Below are 23,140 nucleotides of genomic sequence, written 5' to 3' on the forward strand. Positions count from 1 at the left end.
TTTTTCCCATTTCGACGTGTTTTCGCCGAAGTCACGCTGTATTCAGATGCTGCCGCTCTGTCTTTTGCCACTCACTGTGGGCGTTACCGCAGTCCGTCTCGCAGACGGTGACGTAATATACATTCCCTCTATAAAAGGAAGCAGCAGAAGCACATTGGTGGCATATGCTTAAGCTACAGAACTGTTGGATGGTGGAGTTTTGTATTGTGGACTTACCCTTCCAAAGACGTTTTGTGGATTACACTACAATTGTTTATACACTGGAGGACACTTTAAACACTTGGACTTTTAGATTGTTTTAGGTTTGGTTTTTATATTCCTTTCTTTTTACAGTCTTTAGTTTAGTGTGTTGTTTTAAGTTCTTTGTGTTTGTAAATACACTTATTTAAGTTGATATCACTTGTTTGTCTCATCATTTTAACTCTTTTAATCTCACACAGTTAAATCTGACCCCTTTTATATATTTGTGACTCAACCTATAGGGCTGATTGTTACAGACTAACAGGTCTTTGAGGGTCAGAATTCTAGCTGATAGACAGGTGTTCAAATTCTTTTTTGCAGCTATATCATACAAATAAATAGTTAAAAAAAATCATACATTGTGATTTCTGGATTTTTTTTAGATTATCTCTCTCACAGTGGACATGCACCTACGGACCCCTCCATGATTTCTAAGTGGGATAACTTGCAAAATAGCAGAGGGTTCAAATACTTATTTTCCTCACTGTATATTGTATTGCCATATGTAGCGTTTAAGTATTAACATTAAGGGCCAGATTTACTAAGCGCTTGCGCCAGCGTAAACCATCATTTTGGCGGTAAATAGCGATGTCGGAATTTACTAAAGACGCGCAGTGGATCATTAGCGCTGAAAAGGTGTGGTCTAGTTCTTTTTGCGACTGACCTGATTGCATATGCATTTCTAGGAGTTTCCCTTTCAGACGCAAACATTTTGGGAGGAGACTATTTAAATGATTCACGCAACGCGATTTACTAATGTTTGCGCATATGTTATGTATGGCATTTGCGCGACTATTTAACGCCGAAAAAAAGCATGTCTTAAATCATTTTGCGCTCGAAATGGCTGCAATTGTTGTTGCTAGGAGGAGACATCGCAGAAATCAGAGACTGCATGGTAGAAGGGAGAGGATTTCCAGGATCATTTTACCAGATAAGTTCACGCGTCTCTCTGCCTTTATTTATCGGCCTGTATATCACATGCACCTGCAGGAGCATCATCTCTGCTTATTTGCAACTGCGCTAATTTGCGCTGCTCTTAGTAGATTGGTTGGTCATTATGGAAATCAGCTGTTGCGCCTGTGTTATTTAATTAGCGCTTTTTTAGTAAATAACCCGCAGATATCACCACTCCCATCAGCGCATTTTTGGAATTGCGCTCATGCGCTAATTTGCCCTGTTTAGTAAATCTGGCCCTTAATCAACTAAACAACAGATTTATAAATGAAAAGGTTTAATAACAGTACTGATTTAGTTACAATTGAAATGGTTACACTATAAATGCATGAAATCATAAAGAGTACATGTACAATTAACTGTTTCCAATATATGTGAGATATTACCTGATAGTATAGACCACTTTCGTGTTTGCAAACAGAGATGACGTTTTTTGTGGGCGGAGCCAAACTGGTTGCAGAAAGTGACTGCTCTGCAGTAGCTGTGAGAAGTGTTTTAGCATTAAACTGTGATTTTTATGCATCCGGTGTTCTGTCGAAGTCTGATTCCCCTATGTTTCCCTTTAGTGCAATGTTTCTTATTGGGGCAGTTTCCCGGACAGGGATTAGCTTAATCCAGGACTAGGCCTTAGTTTAATTAGGAAATATAACTAGTTTTAAAAAACATGCCTTACTAAAAACATTACCTGTGTGCATTTTGAGGCAAAACAAAGGGCCCTGATGTATTTTATGATATGTCAGTGCAAGTTGTTTTCAGTTTGGACAGTTCTTAAAAATGTTTTAGTTTAGGACTTGTCTAATCCCTGTCCGGGAAACCGCCCCATAGGGTTTTGATCACGTTACGTTTATTTTTGAGATAGATAAAAAGTTTAAATGGCTTGGCTACTGATATGCATGTATGTAATGTATATGTATTGTTCTTTTTTGCTAAATCAATTATTTTTACAGTCTGAATCGTTAAAGTACATATAAAAGCAATACTATCATGTATTATATATAATAAAGTTTATTAAATATTTCATAATTTTCCTGTTTTCTATTATTTCTTCCTTATATTTATAGTCTACGTGTTTGTTCTAAAACTATTATAAAATATTATGTTTAAACATACATTAAAAAGGCCTGTTTATATATTAATAACACTTTACATCATGTGTGTGCTATATTTATATATTTATTAAGTATGTAAAAATAATAATTTTAGAACAAACAGGAAGAAGACATAAGCGCTAAGATATAAGGAAAGAAAAAGAAATAATAGAAAACAAAAAATTATAAAATATAAAAAACAATTGTGATATTATTGCTTTTTCAATATAAAAAACATTTATTCTGAATAAATTATAATTATAATGTGATAAAAACGCTATAAGAAACATGGAGGGAACAGACTTCGGCAGAACACCGGACATCTTCTCTACTTAATTTTAATTCTTATTATTAAAAGATTTCCAGATGATTTCCTCAATCCATTCTGTCCGTTTAAAGGAGCATTTCACCTGTAGAAACATTCATCTTTATTAAAAGTGTGTCATATTTGTAGTCGAAATGTAAAATAAATTTAGAATTTGGTGCCTAATTGACCAAGAAAAGGAGTGTTTGTAGTCTCACCCCCTCAACAAAGATATTGGACTTCCTTCTTTCAATGATGCAAAATGATGATTTTTACATCATTGAAAGAAGGAAGTGCAACACTGAAATCTGCATTTCTCCTGTCTCAGGGGAAACAGAGGAAATGATGCATGACCATTCAAAAACATGACTGGGTTTCTAACTATACAAAGCTTAATGCAAATTGGTGAAGTGTCCCTTTAAGGGCTTATTGCAAACATAAACATCTACGTTTAACTTCAAATGGTGTCTTCGACAATGGTACTCTATAAAAATGAAAGCCATCTTTTTTGGCATTCCTATTCTGACACTTAACAGCACAACAGGACATTTTCTAGTGAGTTATCTTGCTCTTTTCACTCGTGTCTAATTCATTTCCACTGTTTTTCTGCAACCGCATTGCGCACGCAGCTTGCAGTGACGTTACTGTGACGTCTACTCTAAATTGGTCTATAGGGAAAAGAGAAAGAAAGAAAGTGTAGAAGAAAGACAGTCACCACTAAGAACTGGAATCTAGGCCTAATGGCTTGAATGCCAGAGCTCAGGTAAAGAAGAAAAGTGTAGAGAATCCAAGAGCAGAGCTGATGGAGACCAGCCCAAAGAAGAAGAACGCAAGAGATGGAAGCGGCAGAAGACACAGAGACATGGTCTTCTAGCATTAACTAACAAAATGAGGAAGTTACTTAGGACATTTTCATGAAGTTTTGAGATTTTGGTTTATTTTGTTCATATTACATGTCTTATTTTAGTCTGATGAAAAAAACTTCCAAAATACATAGTTAAATGTTGTTTTTAAGCCTATTACCCTTAATCTGTTTGTATATCCAAAATATTTATTCTAAATTAACCAAAACATGCTAATCTGTATATTTAAACATAACATTTCAGGAGTAAAGCCAATAACTGGGAAAGATCTGTGGTGATATGGCTTAGTTATGTTGTTTCTCTCATTAAATTGCTGTGCATTGTCAGATGTATATGATATTAGCGCATTTAAATTTGTTAACGCCTAATTTGGATGTGGTCATTATGATGACATTGGACGCAAATTTTACTGTATCCACTTGTAGTGTCTCTATTATAAAAATACAAGTACAGTACATTGATACAGGCCATGGTATAGGCTTATTGCTTTAGCAGAACTTTAGCTAACTTACTACATGAGCTTCTTACGAGTCATGCATGTTAGCAAGAAACAAGAGATCGCGTGGGAAGTTGGGAACAAGCCAAATCTCCCAAACTGATATTTTTTTTATAAAAAATACAAATTAAAACTAACGAGTCTGTTTTAACAATGTAAAAAGTACAGATATTTATGGAAAAATGTAAGTAGTAAAAGTAAAAAGTTAATAATAGTTAAGTACTGATACCAGAAAAATCTACTTACCCTGTATGTACAGTAACAAAATTTGTTACTTACCATCTCTGCATCCTAGCAAGGACATCTTATTCTGTCAGGCCTTGTAGAAACTGTGAAAGTGTGTTTACATTTGTGTTTGGAGGTGACGCTGAGAGCTCAGCCAGTTTTGCTCGTCAGCTGCTTTCCCTGGGAGCCGAACCATCCCTACGCAGTCGCTGGACGAACATGAATGCTCTCCACTATGCTGCATATTTCGATGTTCCCGCTCTCATCCAGGTGGTTCTTCAGGCTTCGAAGTCAGGAGGTGAGGACAGGTGATGAAATGACAGCAATAATAAAATCATCATCACAGTTTGAATCCCATGGCAATAATAAACAGAAAGTGTTTGTGTGATGTGTCTGACTGCATGTGGTCTTTGGGATTTCAGAGGTGGACTCAACCTGCAGCGATTTTTACTTTGGCACCGCCTTGCACATTGCTGCCTCGAACCTGTGCATTTCTTCAGTGAAGTGTTTGCTGGAGATGGGAGCTAACCCTTCTTTTAAGGTAAGTTATTTTAACTACTAAATCCTAGGTAAATGAATGGGCAGAGAGAGTTTCAAGAAAACAACTGAACCCCTTGATTAACTATAGATTTTTGCCTACATGGTTTATAAATTTGTAGCAAAGACAAAGTAAAATAAAATGTCTTTGATGACCACATACTGTACTCAAACATTCAAACGGCAGGGTGGACAACATATTCAAATCCATAGGTGTACATGCTTTTACATTACATGGTATTTGCTAAAATCATCAAGACATATTTATTGTATGCAAAACACCACACAAGAATGCAGCTTTAAAGCAACACTATGTAGTTTTTTTTTACCTTTAAATAATGTCTCTAAAATTATTTCAGTGATATAACAACTTTTAAATGGACAAATTATACTGTTGCTGCAACCTGAGCAGCCTCCTAAGTGCTACAAGCACACTCTGAAAGTGGCGGTGGAGGGTAGGAAACACAGCCCCGCCCCTCCCTCTGCCTGCAGAAGAGTGTCTGATACCAGGCACTGTTGCGCTTTTCAACCACATGGGGGAGCTGTAAGTCATTTTTACATGGAAACTACATAGTGTTGCTTTAAAAGCCACAAGAAGCCTGATACAATATTCTGTGGGCAGTTGAGTCGAGTTGTTCTGGCTCTGTCATTCCCATGGCATTTTGAAAGAGAATGTAACTTCATATGTCCCCTTGTTGAAACAGAAGTTACCCTGTAAGACCCAAATATGTGACCAGTCACGGAAAGTAGGGACACAAGTCGGATCTGGGCATTTTGAGTTATTCACAGATTCTGAAAGTGCAGTTTCTAAGCTTTCCAACGATGTGTAACACATGGAAATCTGATAAGATTTGGAGAAGTTGTGGCCATTTGAATATAGGAACTCAGAAATACTCAAACCGAGAAAATCGAGACGAAAGGGACTCTTCTTTTCAGCTGGGGGAGACAATAGGGCTCATTTACATCTCATTTAGCTAAGCCATGCCCCCTGTAAAACCCTTTTTGAGATGTTCTAGCATCATATGTAGTATTTTATGACCAAATGACAACCCGCAAAAATAAACATGACTCTTTTACCTTTGTGGGGATCACAAGTCGAATCCAGTCTGTTTCAGATTATCCAATGACCATATTTGTCCACAAATGCGTATAATCCGTGAAATATAGATTGTTTACATCAGATTTCGCATGAATGTCTGGTAATACAATATAATATATAATCTGAAGACTATTTAAATAGTAACATGTAAGGGTATATGAGCTTACACTCCGTTAAACACATGAACCCGCCTTCAAAGTTTGTATTTAAAATAGGGAAGTAGTATAATAGATCATCCAAACAGTGCCGTCGAAAACGTGACATCCTTTAGAGATGTTACCAATGGCCCGCTCGTTACAGATGACATACAGATGACGTCAAAGTACCGCGAGAGCGAGTCGAAATTAAACTACTCCGTAAGATTTCTTGAAGAGCTCTCGCGGTACTTTGACGTCATCCGACTGCGGAGCCGCATGAAGTCAGTGACGCGGCTGACGTACGATGCGGCTGACTGTTATTTGTTCCGCCCCAGCTTCTTTTATTTTTCTTTTGTTTTGTGCGCCCGAGCTTTACAGTCTGGGGAGACGCAGGCTATAAGTTTGAAAAAAAAAAAAAAACTTAGCAAACATGTCTGAGGAACAGGGCAGCGCGTCACTACAGTCACGTGACTTCACGCTCGAGCCGGAAGAGAAGAGAATGCTGAATAAAGTCGTAATTCTGCTATTTTTGGACCAAACTGTATTTTCGATGCATCAACACAATCTTACTGACCCACTGATGTCACATGGACTACTTTGATGATGTTTTTATTAACTTTCTGGACATGGAAACCATACATAGATTTTCAATGAAGGGGAAAGCTCTCGGACTAAATCTAACGATAAACCATCTTAAACTGTGTTCCGAAGATGAACGGAGGTCTTCCGAGTTTAGAATGACATAAGGGTGAGTCATTAATTACATTATTTTCATTTTTGGGCGAACTATCCTTATTTAGTAGTCACGCTGTTCCCTTTGGGGGCGGAGGCGAAAACACAAGCTTATACAGTATGTAAATATACACACAGACAATGACGCCCCCCGCTGCACGCTAGAATCTCCGGAAAAACAAGCCTATTTTAACCGCAAAATGTACGCTTTTAAATATACAAAAACTGCTATCTCAAACATGGAAAGGCTTCTTCGTGATCTCAACTAACAGATTCTGCAATAAAACGAAAATCACAAATTTCGAAAAAAAAACTTTGTTTCTCATTTTCTCGAAACTTGTGCTGCCGAGTCCCTGGTTTCCGTGACGGGTCACATATTGAAAAAAAAAACGGGAAAAATGTTTCACCTTTTATATGATGTTGTAAGAATCCTCTAATGCAAAAATAAATGGGTTTTTACATTTTAGTAAGTTTTTATGGAAATGTTGTAATATTACAACATTGGGCCTTTGGGGTAGCAGAATTTCAGTGATATCACTCACTGTCTAAACAAATGTAGAGAACGTTTAAGACGTGCACTGCCTATGTAGCCCAGTAACAGTAGTCTACTGTATATGTCCATATACATAATCACACAATACATAATAACTAGACAAACCATATTTAAAAAAAATCTATGGGTTAGTATAGTTTATTTTAACATTAGGAATGTTTACATTGTGTGAAATCTTTGGTTTGTTTGAGAAGACTGTTTGTCTGTTTCAACTAATAATATCAGAATTCATAATGCAGAAATCCATTGCAATTCCAAGGGTTCACTTAATTTTCTTAAAACCATCTAATGAAAGGTTAGATAAGGTAAGTGGCCACACAAAGTCATACTTTATAAACAGTCTGACATACACACACACATGCACACACACATTGACAGTCTGCTTTATTCCTCTCAGTTTGTTCCCACCAGCACAGCGGTAAATTAGCCATGCTCATTTCTCTCCCTAAACTAATTTTATAGTCAAAGAGTGTCGCTGCCAAGGTTCATGTTCCTCACAAACAGCAGATATCACTGAATTATTCATATTATTTAAACTTGTGAAATATGTGAATTTCAGTTCAGACAGACCTTGGGGGAAAGAGGTGTAAACCTTGCCTTTTAGCATGACGATAGTCAGATGGTTTCTGCGTAAAGTGTTTATCAGAGCTCCTGCCAGAACATAAAATAGAAACTGGCGGGACACTCGTCTTCAGCGGTTTTCTCTATGTAATGTGAGGCAGCCAAATTTTCCTATTCTTCGTTTTCACCCTGCGTTATTTGTGCCAGTAATGCATCTTGTTTGTAGCCAGTGCTTTTCCCTGGCCATCTGTCTGTTTCTAATCGTTCAGGAGAGGTATTTTAGTGTTTGTTCATAAACAGACAGACTAATAAAGATATCGTCATCCAGACATCAAATTATCTGATAAAGCTGTAAAATGTGCTTGGTAGACTTTTGAAATCAGAAAGCAGTCTGGAGTAGCCCAGGTTTAGCCATAAAATACTTATTTTGTAATGTGTTGCCAGGCAACAACACTGACAATAGGAAATTATAATAGTAATAGAAATTGAAGGGAAGGAGTTGATGATAAACCAAACCATTGTTGGTCATCTTTAAAGACAGTGTCTCACCCAGTTTCTTCTTTGTGTGCTAAGAAACGTGGTCCATCAAGTTTTGATATGTCATTGCCTATAGTTTTAACCACATATATCATCATTATTGTTTTACAGTTTAGACAGTATGAATTACAAAGCAATAAATACTTTGCACTTACAAAACATACTGCGCTCTATCTTACACCCGGCGCAATGCAGCGCAATGCGCGACGCAAGTGTCTTTCGCTAGTTTCCACCCTAATTTTCACGTTTAGCGCCGCGTTGTTTAAATAGCAAATGCATTTGCGCCCCCTTTTGCGCCCATGGGCGTTCTGGTCTGAAAACGAGGTGTGTTCAGGCGCATTGTTGGCGCGTTGCTATTTTGAGGCAACTAGAATAGACTACTCCATTGACCAACAAAAACCTGGTCTAAAGTCTAAAGTCAATGGCGCAATGTGTTTTATGTTATTTAAAGAGCGCATTAGTATGCGCCTATAAACGGGAGGACAACGCGGGTTTGCTTATCACAAAGTACATGAATGCGCAGCAGCACAAAAATGCTTTTAAATATGAAAGATTAAAGGATTGAATGTAAAAGATTATTATTGAATCTCTTGGACATAAATGAGGACTAATTATGAGACGTTAGAAGGCGCAAAGAGTTGCTTCACCTGCAGCCTGGTAAGTAAATAATGCTTTGCTTTAAACAAATGCATCTGTTTTTAAATGTTTTTTTAAATGCTACCTCACGGATTTATTATATGATGACTCTGTACCTGTGGATATGGTGAGATGAGAAACATTTTTAAGTCATGCTTAAAAAAACTCTTTGCTAAAAAACCCGCTGTCCAAAGTGCTGAAACGTGATGAGAGCCGTTTGTAAATTCTTTATCTCCTGTTTGTTACAAATAAAGTATTTTTAGAGTACAAACCTTATCTTACATACTTGTAAATAATTTTTTGGTGATATTGGATAGCCATACATTTAAAGCAATTAAAAGCCTGCTTTTTTACTTCAATGACTAAAAGAAAACGGGTTTTAAAGTTTTTAATAAAAAAATAACAATTTCAATACAAGTGGAAAAACAACATAATTATTTAACATTAATCTTTAACTGGGGATCTTCTTCCTCCGCTTAGTTTTTCAGTTTACAAAGTCCGTCATCTAAATAGGGATTAGACATAGCGCCAGAGCAACTGGCTTTTAAAGGGGATGAGAGCTGTGAGTCTCATTGGTTTACTGCACGTTACGCCCAAAATACTCCCATTACAATAGGACCTACCCTTTTCGACCATGCGCTCGGCGCAAAAAACATTTTTCCCGTCGTTAAATTAGCAAAAGTGGATTCGGACACGCCCATTTAGACGTTGCGCTGTGCGCTTTAGACAATGCGCTTAGATCGTTAAAATAGGGCCCACTGTACTTGATGAGGGTATCACTTAATAGATTGTGTTTAATAGATTGTGGTACGTTATAGTTATCCCTAGTTAGTGACCCTACAAGAACAACAAGTCATTAGAACAGCATACTTGCTCAACACTGAAAAAATAATAAAAAAGCTCTGGATGTCCGCATGCAGATCTCACAGTTAAAAGCAGTTAAATGAACAATGTTCCAAAGTCATTTTTTGATTAACATAGAACTGTTTGAGCTGTTTGTCATCAAGATACTGAAATATTGACTTTTGTGCAAAGTGTTTTGTTGTCCACTAGGGGGTAGCCTGATGCTGTGGAAATGAGCTGCACTATTAGGAGAGCCCTGATGTTTTAAGCACATTTTCTGAGATTTGCTGAACCTTTAGGGCAGGTGGAGTGTCAACTGTACCTCCAGGAGTTTTGTCATTTGTTTTTTGATACCATAGGAGCATAATTAAATATCTTTTTTGAATTATATATTAAGCATAGAACTCTTAACATAACAGCGAGAGGTGCAGCCAGTGCAGAGTTTGAGCGGCCATCTTGGTATGCCCAACCTGTAGAGACATTGACTTACATCAAAGAGTATAGAGGCACAAGAGGGGAAACTCAATAGAACGTTCCATTGCAACACCAGCGCCCTGCAGCAGCCCCACAAATCCGCCATTTTGGAATGAAAGCGACTCGTGAGTCAACTAGAAGTAATGGCAATATCAGCTACTTTGTACATTAAAAGATCAAATTCAAACTGAATGATGAAAACACAGAATAACATACAATCAGACCAGTGATCTTTAATCCCTTTTTACAGCTTATTTTTTAGACAAGTCTTCCACTTTTATATAGGCTAATTTTACATACATACATACCGACATAAACTCATCCACACATAATATTTTGGCTCCATATACATACACATATACACACATATACATCTGAATTGCTCGAAATGGATTAAGTAAAAAAAAAACACAGCCACTGTCCAAAAGTGGCAATTATACTGTAGGATAACAGACAGAGCAATGCATCATGTTCTATAAGATTATAATGTTTGTAGCGGGATCCAGGGGATTAATATGTACAAAATATATTTCATACCTAGTGGAGTTGGTGACTAATAATAATAGTAAATGTGTAAAGTAGCATAAAATAGAATTACATAATAAAGCAAGAAAAAACTACCTCAAATGTGAATCTATTTAATGATTGGATTCCACAACTGATAACAACAACAAAGCGTTTCGTGTAGGTGTTGCAAGTGAACAAAGTTTTAATTCAAGGAACTTACTATTGCGCTTCTGATTTGGCTGTGAGATTCGCTGAGAATCAATTGAGAATGAATTGGCTGTGAGAATTTTCATTCCAAAAGGGCGGCCGCGCTGCTGAAGCGCCACCTAGTGACTGTTGCCAAAAACGAATGAGAGTTTCCCCTCTTGTCCTTCTATACTCTTTGCTTACATGCAAAATCATGATCTAAATTCACCCGGTTTATAGCGCATCAGTCATACTAGATTCATTTTTAGGATATGTGCATGTAAATTAGTTGTTACTTCTGATGTTATTTGCAATGTTTATGTTTTAATCGAGCAGGATAAGGGATTTATAAAAAAAACATTAAGGTGAGTGTGCTGCATTCTGTTAATGACACGTGTATAAATAAAGTTTTTTGACATTAAGCTACATGGTCAGCATTATTTATCAGAATAAGTCTAGGTAACTTGTAAAGATAACATAATTTCTAAATCAGCAAATTATTGCATGCACATACGTACAAAGCATGATTACTTATTTAGATTTCAGAAAGAGCACGTTTGTCATTAATACTAAATATGCTGCAGTCTGTTCTCTGATCTGATACTGTAATGAAGATGAATGTATAGAAACTTACTGTTTAAAAAGCAAAATGTACAACTTTCAGTAAATAACTATGTACATGCTTAGGACGTTTGCGTTCTAATAATGTACAGGGAGACTTCAGGTATAAAAATGGAGACTAGTAAAATGATGTTTTTTTTTTCGCATCGGGTCCTGATCACACTGTCGGGGCTTATTTCCCGATAACTACCGGCTGCCTCTACATTATCCCGCTTATTACACGGCTACTTGTCACATAAGAAAAAAACCGGAAATGAATATGAATTTGACACATTTTATTGGCATATTTGTTTTAAATTAAAATTTTATCCTTCCGCGAAACTTTGCACAGATGCATAAAATGATCGTAATACCTTATTAAGATCCTCTGCTTCATACTTGTCTGTCTCCATTTTTTTTCTCTTTTAGCCAGTCTTTGAGAAGTTTTAATGCCCATTCTGTATTTTTTTGTGTGTTGGCTTTGTAGCTGTCATGCTCTATTTTGTCAAGTTCAGTCTCAGTAAGCTGTCTGTGTCTTGTCGTGGTTGTCCAGTGTTTGTCACAAGATGGCGCCAAACAGTAATCTTTATTGATCTTTATTGGCGCGGAGCGATTTTACTCGTACAAGTAGTACCGGTTATGCGTTATTACTTTGGAGCGGTTATTATTTGAAAAGAACGAACCTGCAAATGTCTCAACTGACCAATCAGAATCAAGCATTCCAGAGAGCCGTGTAATAAAATCTGATAACATCCATTGATTTAATAGAATGTTTGGGCATACCAATATGGTGGCGCAGTGGCTTCACAATGTGACGTCATGTGCAATCCAGTCATTTATATAGATCGAAGTAAAAGTAAAATTTTTTCACTAGAAATATATTTATTGTAAAAGTACCCATCCTTAAATATGCTATAAAAGTACTAGTTACCCAAAAAAATTACTCAAGTAAATGTAACAAAGGAAATGTAATTCGTTACTACCTTCCTCTGATGATTTATGATAAGGTGTCCCCCATTAAAGCCAATACACCACAATATTACCAATATTACCACTTTAGTTTAAATTCTTAGTCTCTAAAATGCTGTGGTAATTTAATAGATTGTTTAGAGGGACGCAGACCCACTAGACTTGAAACCAGGGGGTTCCGTTGGTTCAAAAGGTACCTCAGACTCACATACCTTGCTGCTGTTCCAGCAAACCCAGAATCTTGGTCATTGGATTTAGCATATTGAGCAGTCTCTCTTTTTCATTCTGTGGCATTGGAGTTTCTGAAGAAGAACTGTGTGGTCTCAGTTGATCGCCATGCCATCTATACACAGTTTCCGATATCGGATTTACCTGAGACGAGCGGAGATGAAGGAGCGTGGTCCCTTTAGTAACATCATGTCACAATCACATGTAATACACCTAACTTTATCACTATGAATATAAACAAATAGGATGGCTTTTAGTACTTACTATTAAGCTAGCATATCGATACTGGTAAAGTGTAAAATATATTTTGTTTGATTCGGTAACAAACAAGCTAGTTATATTTATAAGACAAAGCTAAAAAAAGTTTTTTTATTACCATCAGTTACACTGTGATGAAGGTGAATTTCGTGGAAGATTCATAACATAAACAGTGTTTTGCATGGTAGAGTTTCCATGATAAAAGCATTGTTGACTCTGATGAGGACTACACACCGGAGACAATACCGCTACCGCATCGTCGACTCGAGGAAAAGCCATACAGTATTTACTCTTTGTTTGATTTCTTCATTTATTCCTTGACTTGTTTGCCTTCGCTGACTGCATATGCAGGTTCTGTGAGTTCTGAATGCTCTTTTTCTCTGCCGTACAATCTGCGGTTTCCATGTGACTTTGCATTTGCACTTGAAGATGCTTTTAACATTTCGATGCACATAGTTTGAGTTCAGCATATACTGGGACACAGTTTCATGGGGCTTTTAAACAACGCGCTGAAATCAGAAAATGTTCTGCTATTATCAACAGCTTTGGTTCAAAATGGGCCTTAAGAATATTAACAATTTCTTCAAATGTTTTATTCTTCGGCTTTGCAGGCTGAACCAAATTCCATAGTAATCCATATGTGTACGTGTAATTCAGCTAATTCAACTTAAGTTTATAATTTATAGCAACTTCTCACTAGTCAAGAAAGTTAAAACAAATTCAAGTTGATTAAACTTAAATTTAAGTGAAGCAAGGAGTTTTTTACATTTGAGGTTTTAGAAGACAACATGTTTAACACTGATGACAGCAAAGCCACTGGTGTGTTTCAATGACATGCTGGACCTCTGATAGCATTTCATAAGTTTCCAGAGGTTGACCCAAAATATTTTAAAAATAATGTCTGAACTTTAAATGATGCAAATCCATCATTGTAACACACTATATGCATTTTTGATTGATCAAACTTTAAAGGAAATTATAGGAATCAACCTCCTTGACTAATTCTAGCATAAAATACCCCAAAAGTCTCAATTAACAAGAAAATTTACAACATACTTTATCACCAACATGTCTTATAAATTAGCCATATAAATTCACTATGCTGGTCAGCAGACAGTAAAACAATCACTATAGTTAGGTACTGTAGTAATTGATTATTTGTATAATCAAAATACAATATTTTACAGTCGTATGCAAAAGATTGGTCACCCCTGACAATTTTCATGATTTTCATTTATTAATATTTGCGTGTTTTGGATTTCATTTTGATCTATCAAATAACTGAATTACACAGTAATATTTCAGTAGTGAAATGAGGTTTATTGGATCAACAGAAAATGTGCAATATGCATCAAAATGAAATTAGACAGGTGCATACATTTGGGCACCCCAACAGAAAAATCACATCAATATTCAGTAGAGCCCCCTTTTAAGCAGAAATAACAGCCTCGTGATGCTTCCTATAGCCTGTAATGAGCTTCTGGATTCTGGATGAATGTATTTTGGACCATTCCTCCTTACAAAACATCTCCAGTTCAGTTAGGTTTGATGGTTGTTGAGCATAGACAGCCAGCTTCAAATCAGAGCAAAAATGTTCAATGATATTCAAGTCTGCGGACTGGGATGCCCATTCCAGAACATATCAGAATGTACAGAATGTTCCTCTGAATAAATGCCTGAGTAGATTTTGAGCAGGGTTTTGGGTTGTTGCCTCACCCTCGACTTTAACCAGATTCCCAGCCCTATAACTTTTTACATTTTCTGCACTTTTTACATTTTTAAAGGACCTTTCTTGTGCTTTTGAATTAAATAACTGAAATCCCTTTTTATTTAACAAAATTGTTTCTGGACTTTTACGTTTTAAAGAGAATATTTTCTTATATTATTCATATATAATGTGTTTTGTTATTCCTAGATTTATTTGATGCACTGTTTTTTATACAGTTATATTCTAAAACTAAAACCCTTTCAATTTACAGTGTTAGGTTTGTGGCTGCATTTGAAGTTCATTTGACTTGAAAATAAATAATATTACTGTTAAATGTATTTCAGATAATAAAAATACTCTAGTTCGCTGTATGTATTTGTTTATGTTTTATTAAGGGATAAATCTGATTCGCATCATAAAATAATTATATCAATTTATACAGCACTAGTAGTATATAAAGCTGTATATACAGATATTGGATCAGTACTCTGTATCGGCCGATACCCTTAGCCCAGGTATCAGAATCATTGTCGGGAAGAGAAAAAGGGTATAGGAACATCTCTACTTATTCGATTCTTGGTGATACTTAAAATTTTGTACACAAAAATATATTCTATAAATTTAAATAATATTTAACAAAATAGGTTTTATACAGTAAGTATTGCATACAATATATTTTTAATAACATTTAATATATAACTTTTTCCCATTTTACAACTAGGTTTTTGAACAATTACAGTTATGCTAATGTTGATTCTGTACAAATGGTTTGTATATTATGAAAAGTGTTTGAGAAACAAAAAAAATTGTTAATATGTATGTAATAAATATTTAAATACTTTTTTCTTTGTATTATTTTTAATATTGTTAGTAAGGGTATTGTTTTCATTGTTATCATGCATTACTTTGTGTACATTTATGTTTACAAATAAGGTTTAATTTTGAAACCCAAACTGAAATACTTAATCAACCTTGATTAAACCTTATATTCTGATATCTTTTTGCATAGTATAGTACAATTTTTACAAACAGTAACTGGACTGTAAATTTAGACTGAAGCTACTAACTTTTTTGCTATTACTAAGTTTGCTATTTCTCTTTTTTGTTTAGAATGAGAAGGGTCAGTGTCCAGCTGATGTTGTTCCTGAGCCTTCAGACATGCCTCTAGAAATAGCTGACGCTGCACTGCAGGCCAAAGAGCTTCGTGCATTGCTGCAGGAAGTCCTTCCCTGGCCAGTACCTCCCCTTCCTCTGCTGTGTGTTCGACCTACTGGCCTCCTCTCGGAAAAGGCCCGTGACCAGCTCTCAAGCATGGGCCTTCACCTTGGAGACAAAATAGTCATTGCTGGTCAAAAGGTACAGCATTTATATGTCAATGTACCACTACAATAATGCACTTATAATAATAATAATATAGTATAAAACAGACTGTGTTCTATAACTTTATAGACATTAGTGTTTGAACATAACAGGCGTGTACTTGATAAATAGCTTTTAGTGAAATTAAATGTCCCTGAATGGTATCTTGAAGCTGAAATGCAATAAAATGTGTCCTACTCTGGTAAGTGTCTGTTATTCACTACAACTATAAGGTAGGCTTATTGTGATGTCATCAGTAATGGACTAAGGGCGTAGGGCTTTCAAATCCATTCAGAGTGGGTATGAAAAATAGAGGGTTGAAAACTCAAGAGTTTAGAGGGCTTGCTCATCTGCATTGTCCTTGCAAAAATCAATATTTAAGTTGTTGCTGGCTCTCACACTCTGACATACCCATACACAAAATTGGCCATTAATGAAATCCTCTGCCACATTGGGACTAAATCGAGCAGAGTGTCTAGTGTCTGGAGATTGGCTAATCAAAAACCCATTATCTTAAGGCATACTTGGCATCACTGTCTTTGATATCCATTTTACTTTTAACATTATTTTTATTCAAGCTTGTTTGCCTGTTTATAAATGTGGGTAGGCCTACATAAAAAGCAAGGTTGGCTCTTTGCTAACTGAACGCAATGGACCTGACTGGGCTACAGTAAATGTGTACAATGTGAGCGGATTTGTTTGTAGTTTTTTAAAATCATTTTTTATCACTTTCGTGAAGAGAGCAAGATAATTAGACCACGCAGCCAGTATACCTTTTTTCACACTGTCCCTACAGTGCCCCCCCTTTTTGCTAAAGTGTTTTCTGCAAAATGCTTTAGTTCCCATAGAATTCATTGAAAAGATGAGTAAACCTTGGTTCCCTTTCAATACGGTTCACTTCGCATTGCGTCAGTTAGCTGACGCTATGGGGGGAAACTCCTGTTTACTCCGTGATTGAAGCCTATTGCGGGTCAAGCGTCAAGAGCTCATTAATTTTCTCCTTCAACGCGAACCTCTCGCTGCTCCAAAGAAGAAGCCTTACCTCGCCGTCGACACAAGCCCTGCAGCGGAGTCCAGGCCTAGCGTCTTCCCCTGCCGTTTTCCGGCTGAGAACCGAAGATAGCAGAATCCAGGTCTAGCGTCTTCCCCTGCCGCTTTCCGGCCGAGAACCGAAGTTAGCCTTCGCTTGCCGTGGTATGAGCCCTGTGCAGCGGACACATGCCTGACGAGGTCTCCCCTGCGGCCACCCGGTAAGATCAATATTTTTAATATAAAGCTATAAGCTAAAAGAGCAGGCGCTGTTGTAATAGCGTCCAGCACAGCGGCTCGAGTGAGCCTCTCTGTTATGAATTTCCGAGCACGTCACCGGTCTGGCACCTCCCACGCCGGGACCGTGCTTATATGCATCGGTTGTCCTATCCATGTTTCGTGCTCCCCCTGCTGTTCCTCTCTCGCCGGGATGAACACACGGTGAGCCATGAGACTAGATGGATGCATAGACAAGCACACACGGGCTAACCCCCCCGTGTTCTGTCACACGCAACCGTTCATGCTTTACATTCACAGAGACCCTCGCTCCTCTCACATTCAGTGGCGAGATCTCTGGCACATTCATATGAATCCCCCGAGTGCATCGGGTGATACCATTCATACGACACATGGCTGTTCTATCTGTGTTGCTGCTCCCCTCTGCCGTTCCTCTCTTGTTGAGATGAACAAGCGGGGGAACCGTAGAACTAAGACAGATGCAAACGACAAGCAAACACGGGCGAGTCTGCCCCTGTTCCCTGTCATAGCACAGCCACTCGTGCTCTACGCTCGCGGAGTCCCTCGCTCCTTTCCCCGCAGTGGTGAGGTCTCTTAACGGCTTCATAGAGTTAGCACGCGGTCTTACGGCTCGCTGCCTCTAAATGCAGCTGTCTAGTGTTCGACTATTACAGAGCTTCATGCCCCTCCCCTCTAGTGTTGTTTTTGGCAGCCTGTTTTCATTTTAGTTTTAGTCTAGTCTTTGTGTCAAGCTGTCATTTTAGTTTTTATTAGTTTTAGTCACGTCATACTCTTTTTAGTCTAGTCAAGTTTTAGTCGACTAAAATTCTTGCCATTTTAGTCTTATTTTAGTCAGACTTATCCATTACTATTTTAGTCTAGTTTTAGTCGACGAAAACTGATGACATTTTAGTCTAGTTTTAGTCAGTGAAATTGTATTTAGTCTCTTTTTAGTAATGCAATTCTATTGAACCCATATAGTATAATGACCTAATAGTATTATAGACAAAACAATATTTTCTTTTAGCCAAACCCATTTCAAACAAAAGTTATATTATTGTTACCTTATAGACCCAAGAATACATCCATTCCAGACATGGAAGATGCTCTGATTTGAATAGATATTTATTTTACTATCCTCTGAGTGAGTGACTTGACTGTTCGTAAGAGTCTACATAAAAGTCTACATAATCAAAACAAAAGTAGTCTAAGCATTTTGACAGCAGCACAAACTACAATCATACATATTTAATTATATATTATTATTTATATTTCTGCATCTGTACGTTACCACCAGTGTACCTAATGGACTTTGGCTTAATCTAATGTGACAAAGCTGATCTTAAATGTCAGTATAAATCCAAGCAATTTTGGAGAATTACTAAATGTTTTTCTTGTAAGTAAATTAAAAGTCAGCTTTAAGAAAACATCGATGTCTATTAAGAAAAGCAAAGTTGGTATATATGGTTATGTTCTCAACAGTACAGGTGTTTGATTGATTTAATAATCAAGTATTCAGCGAAGTATGTTTTGTTTATTTAAATAATAAATAAGTCATTAAGCATATACAAAACAACGAATGTCTTTAGCATAGATATATTTACAATGTTTCAAAACGCAACGCAGCACAATGTCATTTAAACAACTGTTACATGATATAAATTTGTACATTGTTATACTGGTGGTGTCAGCAATCAAAGCTATAGATTTTAACAGGCTTGTTGAACTGACCTGAAAGTGATGCACGGGATTTATTTTGGACTGTTCTTTTACATTTGGAGCCAGAATTCTGCGTCTTCCCAGTCGGAATCGCCGCGCAGCTACAGCTTTTCTCATGTAGAAGCGTTTTGAGCAGAATTTAGTGGAAATGTGTTTATCTTCAACAGCGACTGCCATGAAGAGTCGTGTCCGTAAAAGGGAGAGGATCTTAGGTGCACGAGCAAGGCTTGTGGACCAACTCCGCTTCACCTCTGTAACCGCCCCCGTTTCTCCGCTTTCCGCATGTCTCGCGGTTGCCGCGTACACTGTTTGAAATGCCCATTAACGTGCAAATGGAGGCGTATGATATCAAAGCATCGCGAGAGCAGACTGCTCCGCATGCTTTCTACTCACTCTCGCAGTACTTTCATGTTTTGATTGATCTACGCAGCGCCAACAACACACGTGATCACCTGCAGTCAGGTGGTGGGGGCGCGGAGATGCTGAGATGGGTAAAAGACGAAATAACGTTATAACATTTCGTCTCGTCTCGTTTTGGTCAACGAAAATGAAGAGACATTTTAGCTTAGTTTTTATTTTGTAAACCACTTTTAGTCTCGTTTTTATTCGTCAACAATATTGCATTATACATTTTATTATAGTCATCGTCACATGACCAGCATTTTCGTTACGTCTCGTCTCGTTTTCGTCACGTGAAAAAGGTTCGTTGACGACTATATTTCGTCATACTTTTCGTTGACGAAAGCAACACTACTCCCCTCCTGGAGCGGCGCAATCTCATTCGTCTGCCCGATAGGGCGGACACGCCACTATTGGGGCACCAAGAACACTCATTATAAGAGCTTAACCGGCCTGAGTCTGTCTCACTCCGGTAGAGCTCACTATTCGTCTCTACAGAGCTTTATACCCCTCCCCTCCTGGAGCGGTGCGATCTCATTCGTCTGCTCGATAAGGCGGACACGCCTCTATTGGAGCGCTAAAAACACTTATTATAAGAGCTTAACCGGCCTGAGTCTGTCTCACTTCGGGAGAGCTCACTATTCGTCTGCCCGGTCATTTCTCTCTGGTTTAGACAAAATCAGAGGCAGAACGAGTTTGTTTATAATATACTGAGGCCTGAATACCTCCCTTTATTCAGTCCCGTCCTATATCAGTGCGCTGAATATTGGTACATTCTTATATACCCGTTTTTTCTGCCCTTTTAATTAACGGCAAAACCATGGGCAGACTTCCTCTCTGTGATGGGTCCAGTCTGACATTAAACCACCTAGACATACTGCTCTGCTCCGTGAGCCGTTCTGGTCACCGTCACTACTGAGGCTCGTGCACCTGAACGGCCGAGCTCTGGTCTTCGCAGCACAGCTGCGTCGACAGAGAACGAGCTGTCTGGGAGAGGAGGGGTTAAGTCGCGCCTCGGCTGGACTGCCCTGAAATGTTTTCTGTGTGCTGTTTATCCAAAACATACTATGTAATAATGTTGGTTATGCAACCTCACTATAGTGGCGAATGGTATTGAATTCCTCTAAGAGCAATTTCCGTGCTTACTATACTGTGTATTGACTCCCCACGGCTGTACGGTGTCTCTAAACACTTTTTCGCCTTACCGACAAGCAGTCAGTAATACGCACACACGGCCCGTCGTCCATAATTGTATCGACGCTTGCAGAAAAAACCCCGGTTTGGCCATATACTGTGTATTGACACCCCACGGCTGTACGGTGTCTCTAACACCTTTCTGCCAAATTCGCTCGCAGTCCACCTCAGTTCCTCCGCTACGATACTGACGGCGCAAACGAGCACGGTCTTGGGTCTTACGGCTGTTATTTTCTGTTCCTAGAGATATGGCAGCCTCAGACTTTTTCATGGCTCCAAGCGTTTGAAAGGCTTACAGCCAAGCGGTTTATGACGTTTTTCGGCCATATAGCTGATTTATATCAGCGGATCCAAAGACGCTCCGCTCCAATACTCTGAGATATTAAGGGTAATATCAACCTCAAGTGAGCTTGCTACCCGCCACAATAAGTTTAGTTTATGACGCTCGGAAAGCGAGCTCAACGCGCGCCCACAGTCAGACGTGCGGCATCTCGTTTAAGAAGGGCTCACGTACCCCTCTAACGAGCCCCAGAAAGCTGAATATCGTGGCATTCTGTTCATAAGACCACTTCAGTTTGACTAAGCAAAGGTCCCGCCCCGAGCTGACGGCCGGGAAGCTTATGCTTTAAGTTACACACGGCTGCATGAAGTGCTATCATTACGAGCTCGCCCAGCATCTGCTGTGGGTTGAACACGCTTTACGACGGCAATCAGCCTTCGGCGCGTGGAACGCCCGTTTGTCTCATATCAACACCTTGTACTGTACATACGGTCCTTTAAGGGGATGATTTTAGCACTGCAGCACTCTCGACCGTGTTAGTGTGATAATGCGGTCTGGCAAACTACGGTGGTTTTCATTATTCACCGAACCAGACTGAGATCTCGCCTTTGTACAAGCTGACGAGTCATCTCCTTTATAAACTCATTGCATCGCTTTATAAGCTATGTTCAATCAGAGTGATACACATCTCGTGCTTAAACTACCATGATGCAGACATATTAACCCGTTACGATGGGCGTGCGGAGATTGCATCCGTGGGACACGACCTACATTACGTGCCTTATGACACGTTGACACGAGCTGCTAGGACCCCTTTTGCGAGGCGTCCTTATGCAAAGTCTGATCTATTCTGTCTAGTGACAGCGAAAAGTCTAAACCCCCGCGAATTGTGGGTGGAACACTTTCTCCTCACTACAGAGGCTCGTGCACGGTGGCTCTCTCCCCTACCTATATCTATGTGGCGGTGATAACAGCGAACCACGCTTTTACGACCGACCATTCACTTTATTCATAAGCCTGTCATTTCTCAGATGCGGACGGTGCCCGAGGCACAGCGCTCTGGAACTGTCCAAGGTCCTGTATGACAGATACGTCTGACGTACATCAGACGATCAGCTGTTCATCTGCGTCACAGATCACTAACTAGTGCACCTGTCAATACAGGTTATTTATGGATCGTTGACGTTATCACCTCCCGTGACAATGATGCTCACTTGTGGTTAGTCTACTCCATGTATGGATAAGCTCCTCAGGCATGGTCTTAGAGGTTTCTCATTTGACATTTGTGACACGGCAGGCTGGTCCCCGCCGTCCACGTTGTCAGTTTACAGCTTCGACATCCCTGCTTTGCGCACTACTGAGGTTTGTTGCATTAAAGGTGCGCCCGTTAGCTGACCTGTATGCACGATATGGTTTTTAATTATATGCGTCCACCGTGCGCTTAGAGAAGCTCACATATGCACGCTGTAACATTTCGGTATACACTAAAGATGCGCTTGGAAAAGCTCACCTGTATACACGGCTGTGTTATGCTTTGTGACACATACATTGTTGTTCATCTGTGTACGTTCACGGTGCGTTGGGTGCCCACCGTTACGTTCATCAATCATATCTGTACACATTCACGGCGCGTTCTGTGCACTGATTTATCTATACGCATTCGCGGTGCACTGAAGGGTTCACCCGTGTGCGGACAATTTATTATCAGAACACATGACGGCGCGCTCGAGAATCTTGCCGGCCTGTGCATTATAACACTCTGATTCATCTATATGCATTCATGATGTACTCAATTGTTCACCTGTGCCCGTGCAATTTATAGTCAATACACATTTACGGCGCGCTTGGAAAGCTCACCGTTCTGTGCACTATAATACTACCTATATGCATCCTGATGCACTCGAGGGCGCACCTGGGTTCACACTATTCTGGTATCTGTATAATCCCACGCTACGAACCGTTCTGCCGCATATTATATTCAGATCGGCCGTTCGTGAGCTTCGCAGATCACTCACTACGTATGCCTGTTGCTAACAGTGGTTATTTAGATGGATCGTTGAAGCCATCGCACTGGCTCACCCCCCTCTATGAGCTATGTCCTATATGTTAGAGCCCACTCTGGGCGAGTTTGGCTTCATCATGGACTTGGTCTACAGGGGTATCTATATTTGATATCTGCTACGCAGCC

The 23,140-nt window shown here is 38.8% G+C and overlaps 1 protein-coding gene across 3 annotated transcripts in view; it reads left to right on the forward strand.

The window, feature by feature from the left end:
* LOC135778232 (CAP-Gly domain-containing linker protein 4) overlaps positions 1-23,140 on the forward strand; it is a 132,391-nt gene that overhangs the window by 55,334 nt on the left and 53,917 nt on the right. For all 3 annotated transcript variants that reach the window (XR_010544466.1, XM_065288700.1, XM_065288701.1), the window contains 3 exons: positions 4,307-4,468; positions 4,593-4,711; positions 15,846-16,091. Coding sequence is in view for 2 of the 3 variants with exons in the window: in XM_065288700.1 (XP_065144772.1) it covers positions 4,307-4,468; positions 4,593-4,711; positions 15,846-16,091 (527 nt within the window). In the remaining variant the exon portion in view is untranslated. The remainder of the gene's footprint in view (positions 1-4,306; positions 4,469-4,592; positions 4,712-15,845; positions 16,092-23,140) is intronic.

Source organism: Paramisgurnus dabryanus, chromosome 17, assembly GCF_030506205.2.
Source record: "Paramisgurnus dabryanus chromosome 17, PD_genome_1.1, whole genome shotgun sequence".
Classification (NCBI taxonomy): Eukaryota; Metazoa; Chordata; class Actinopteri; order Cypriniformes; family Cobitidae; genus Paramisgurnus; species Paramisgurnus dabryanus.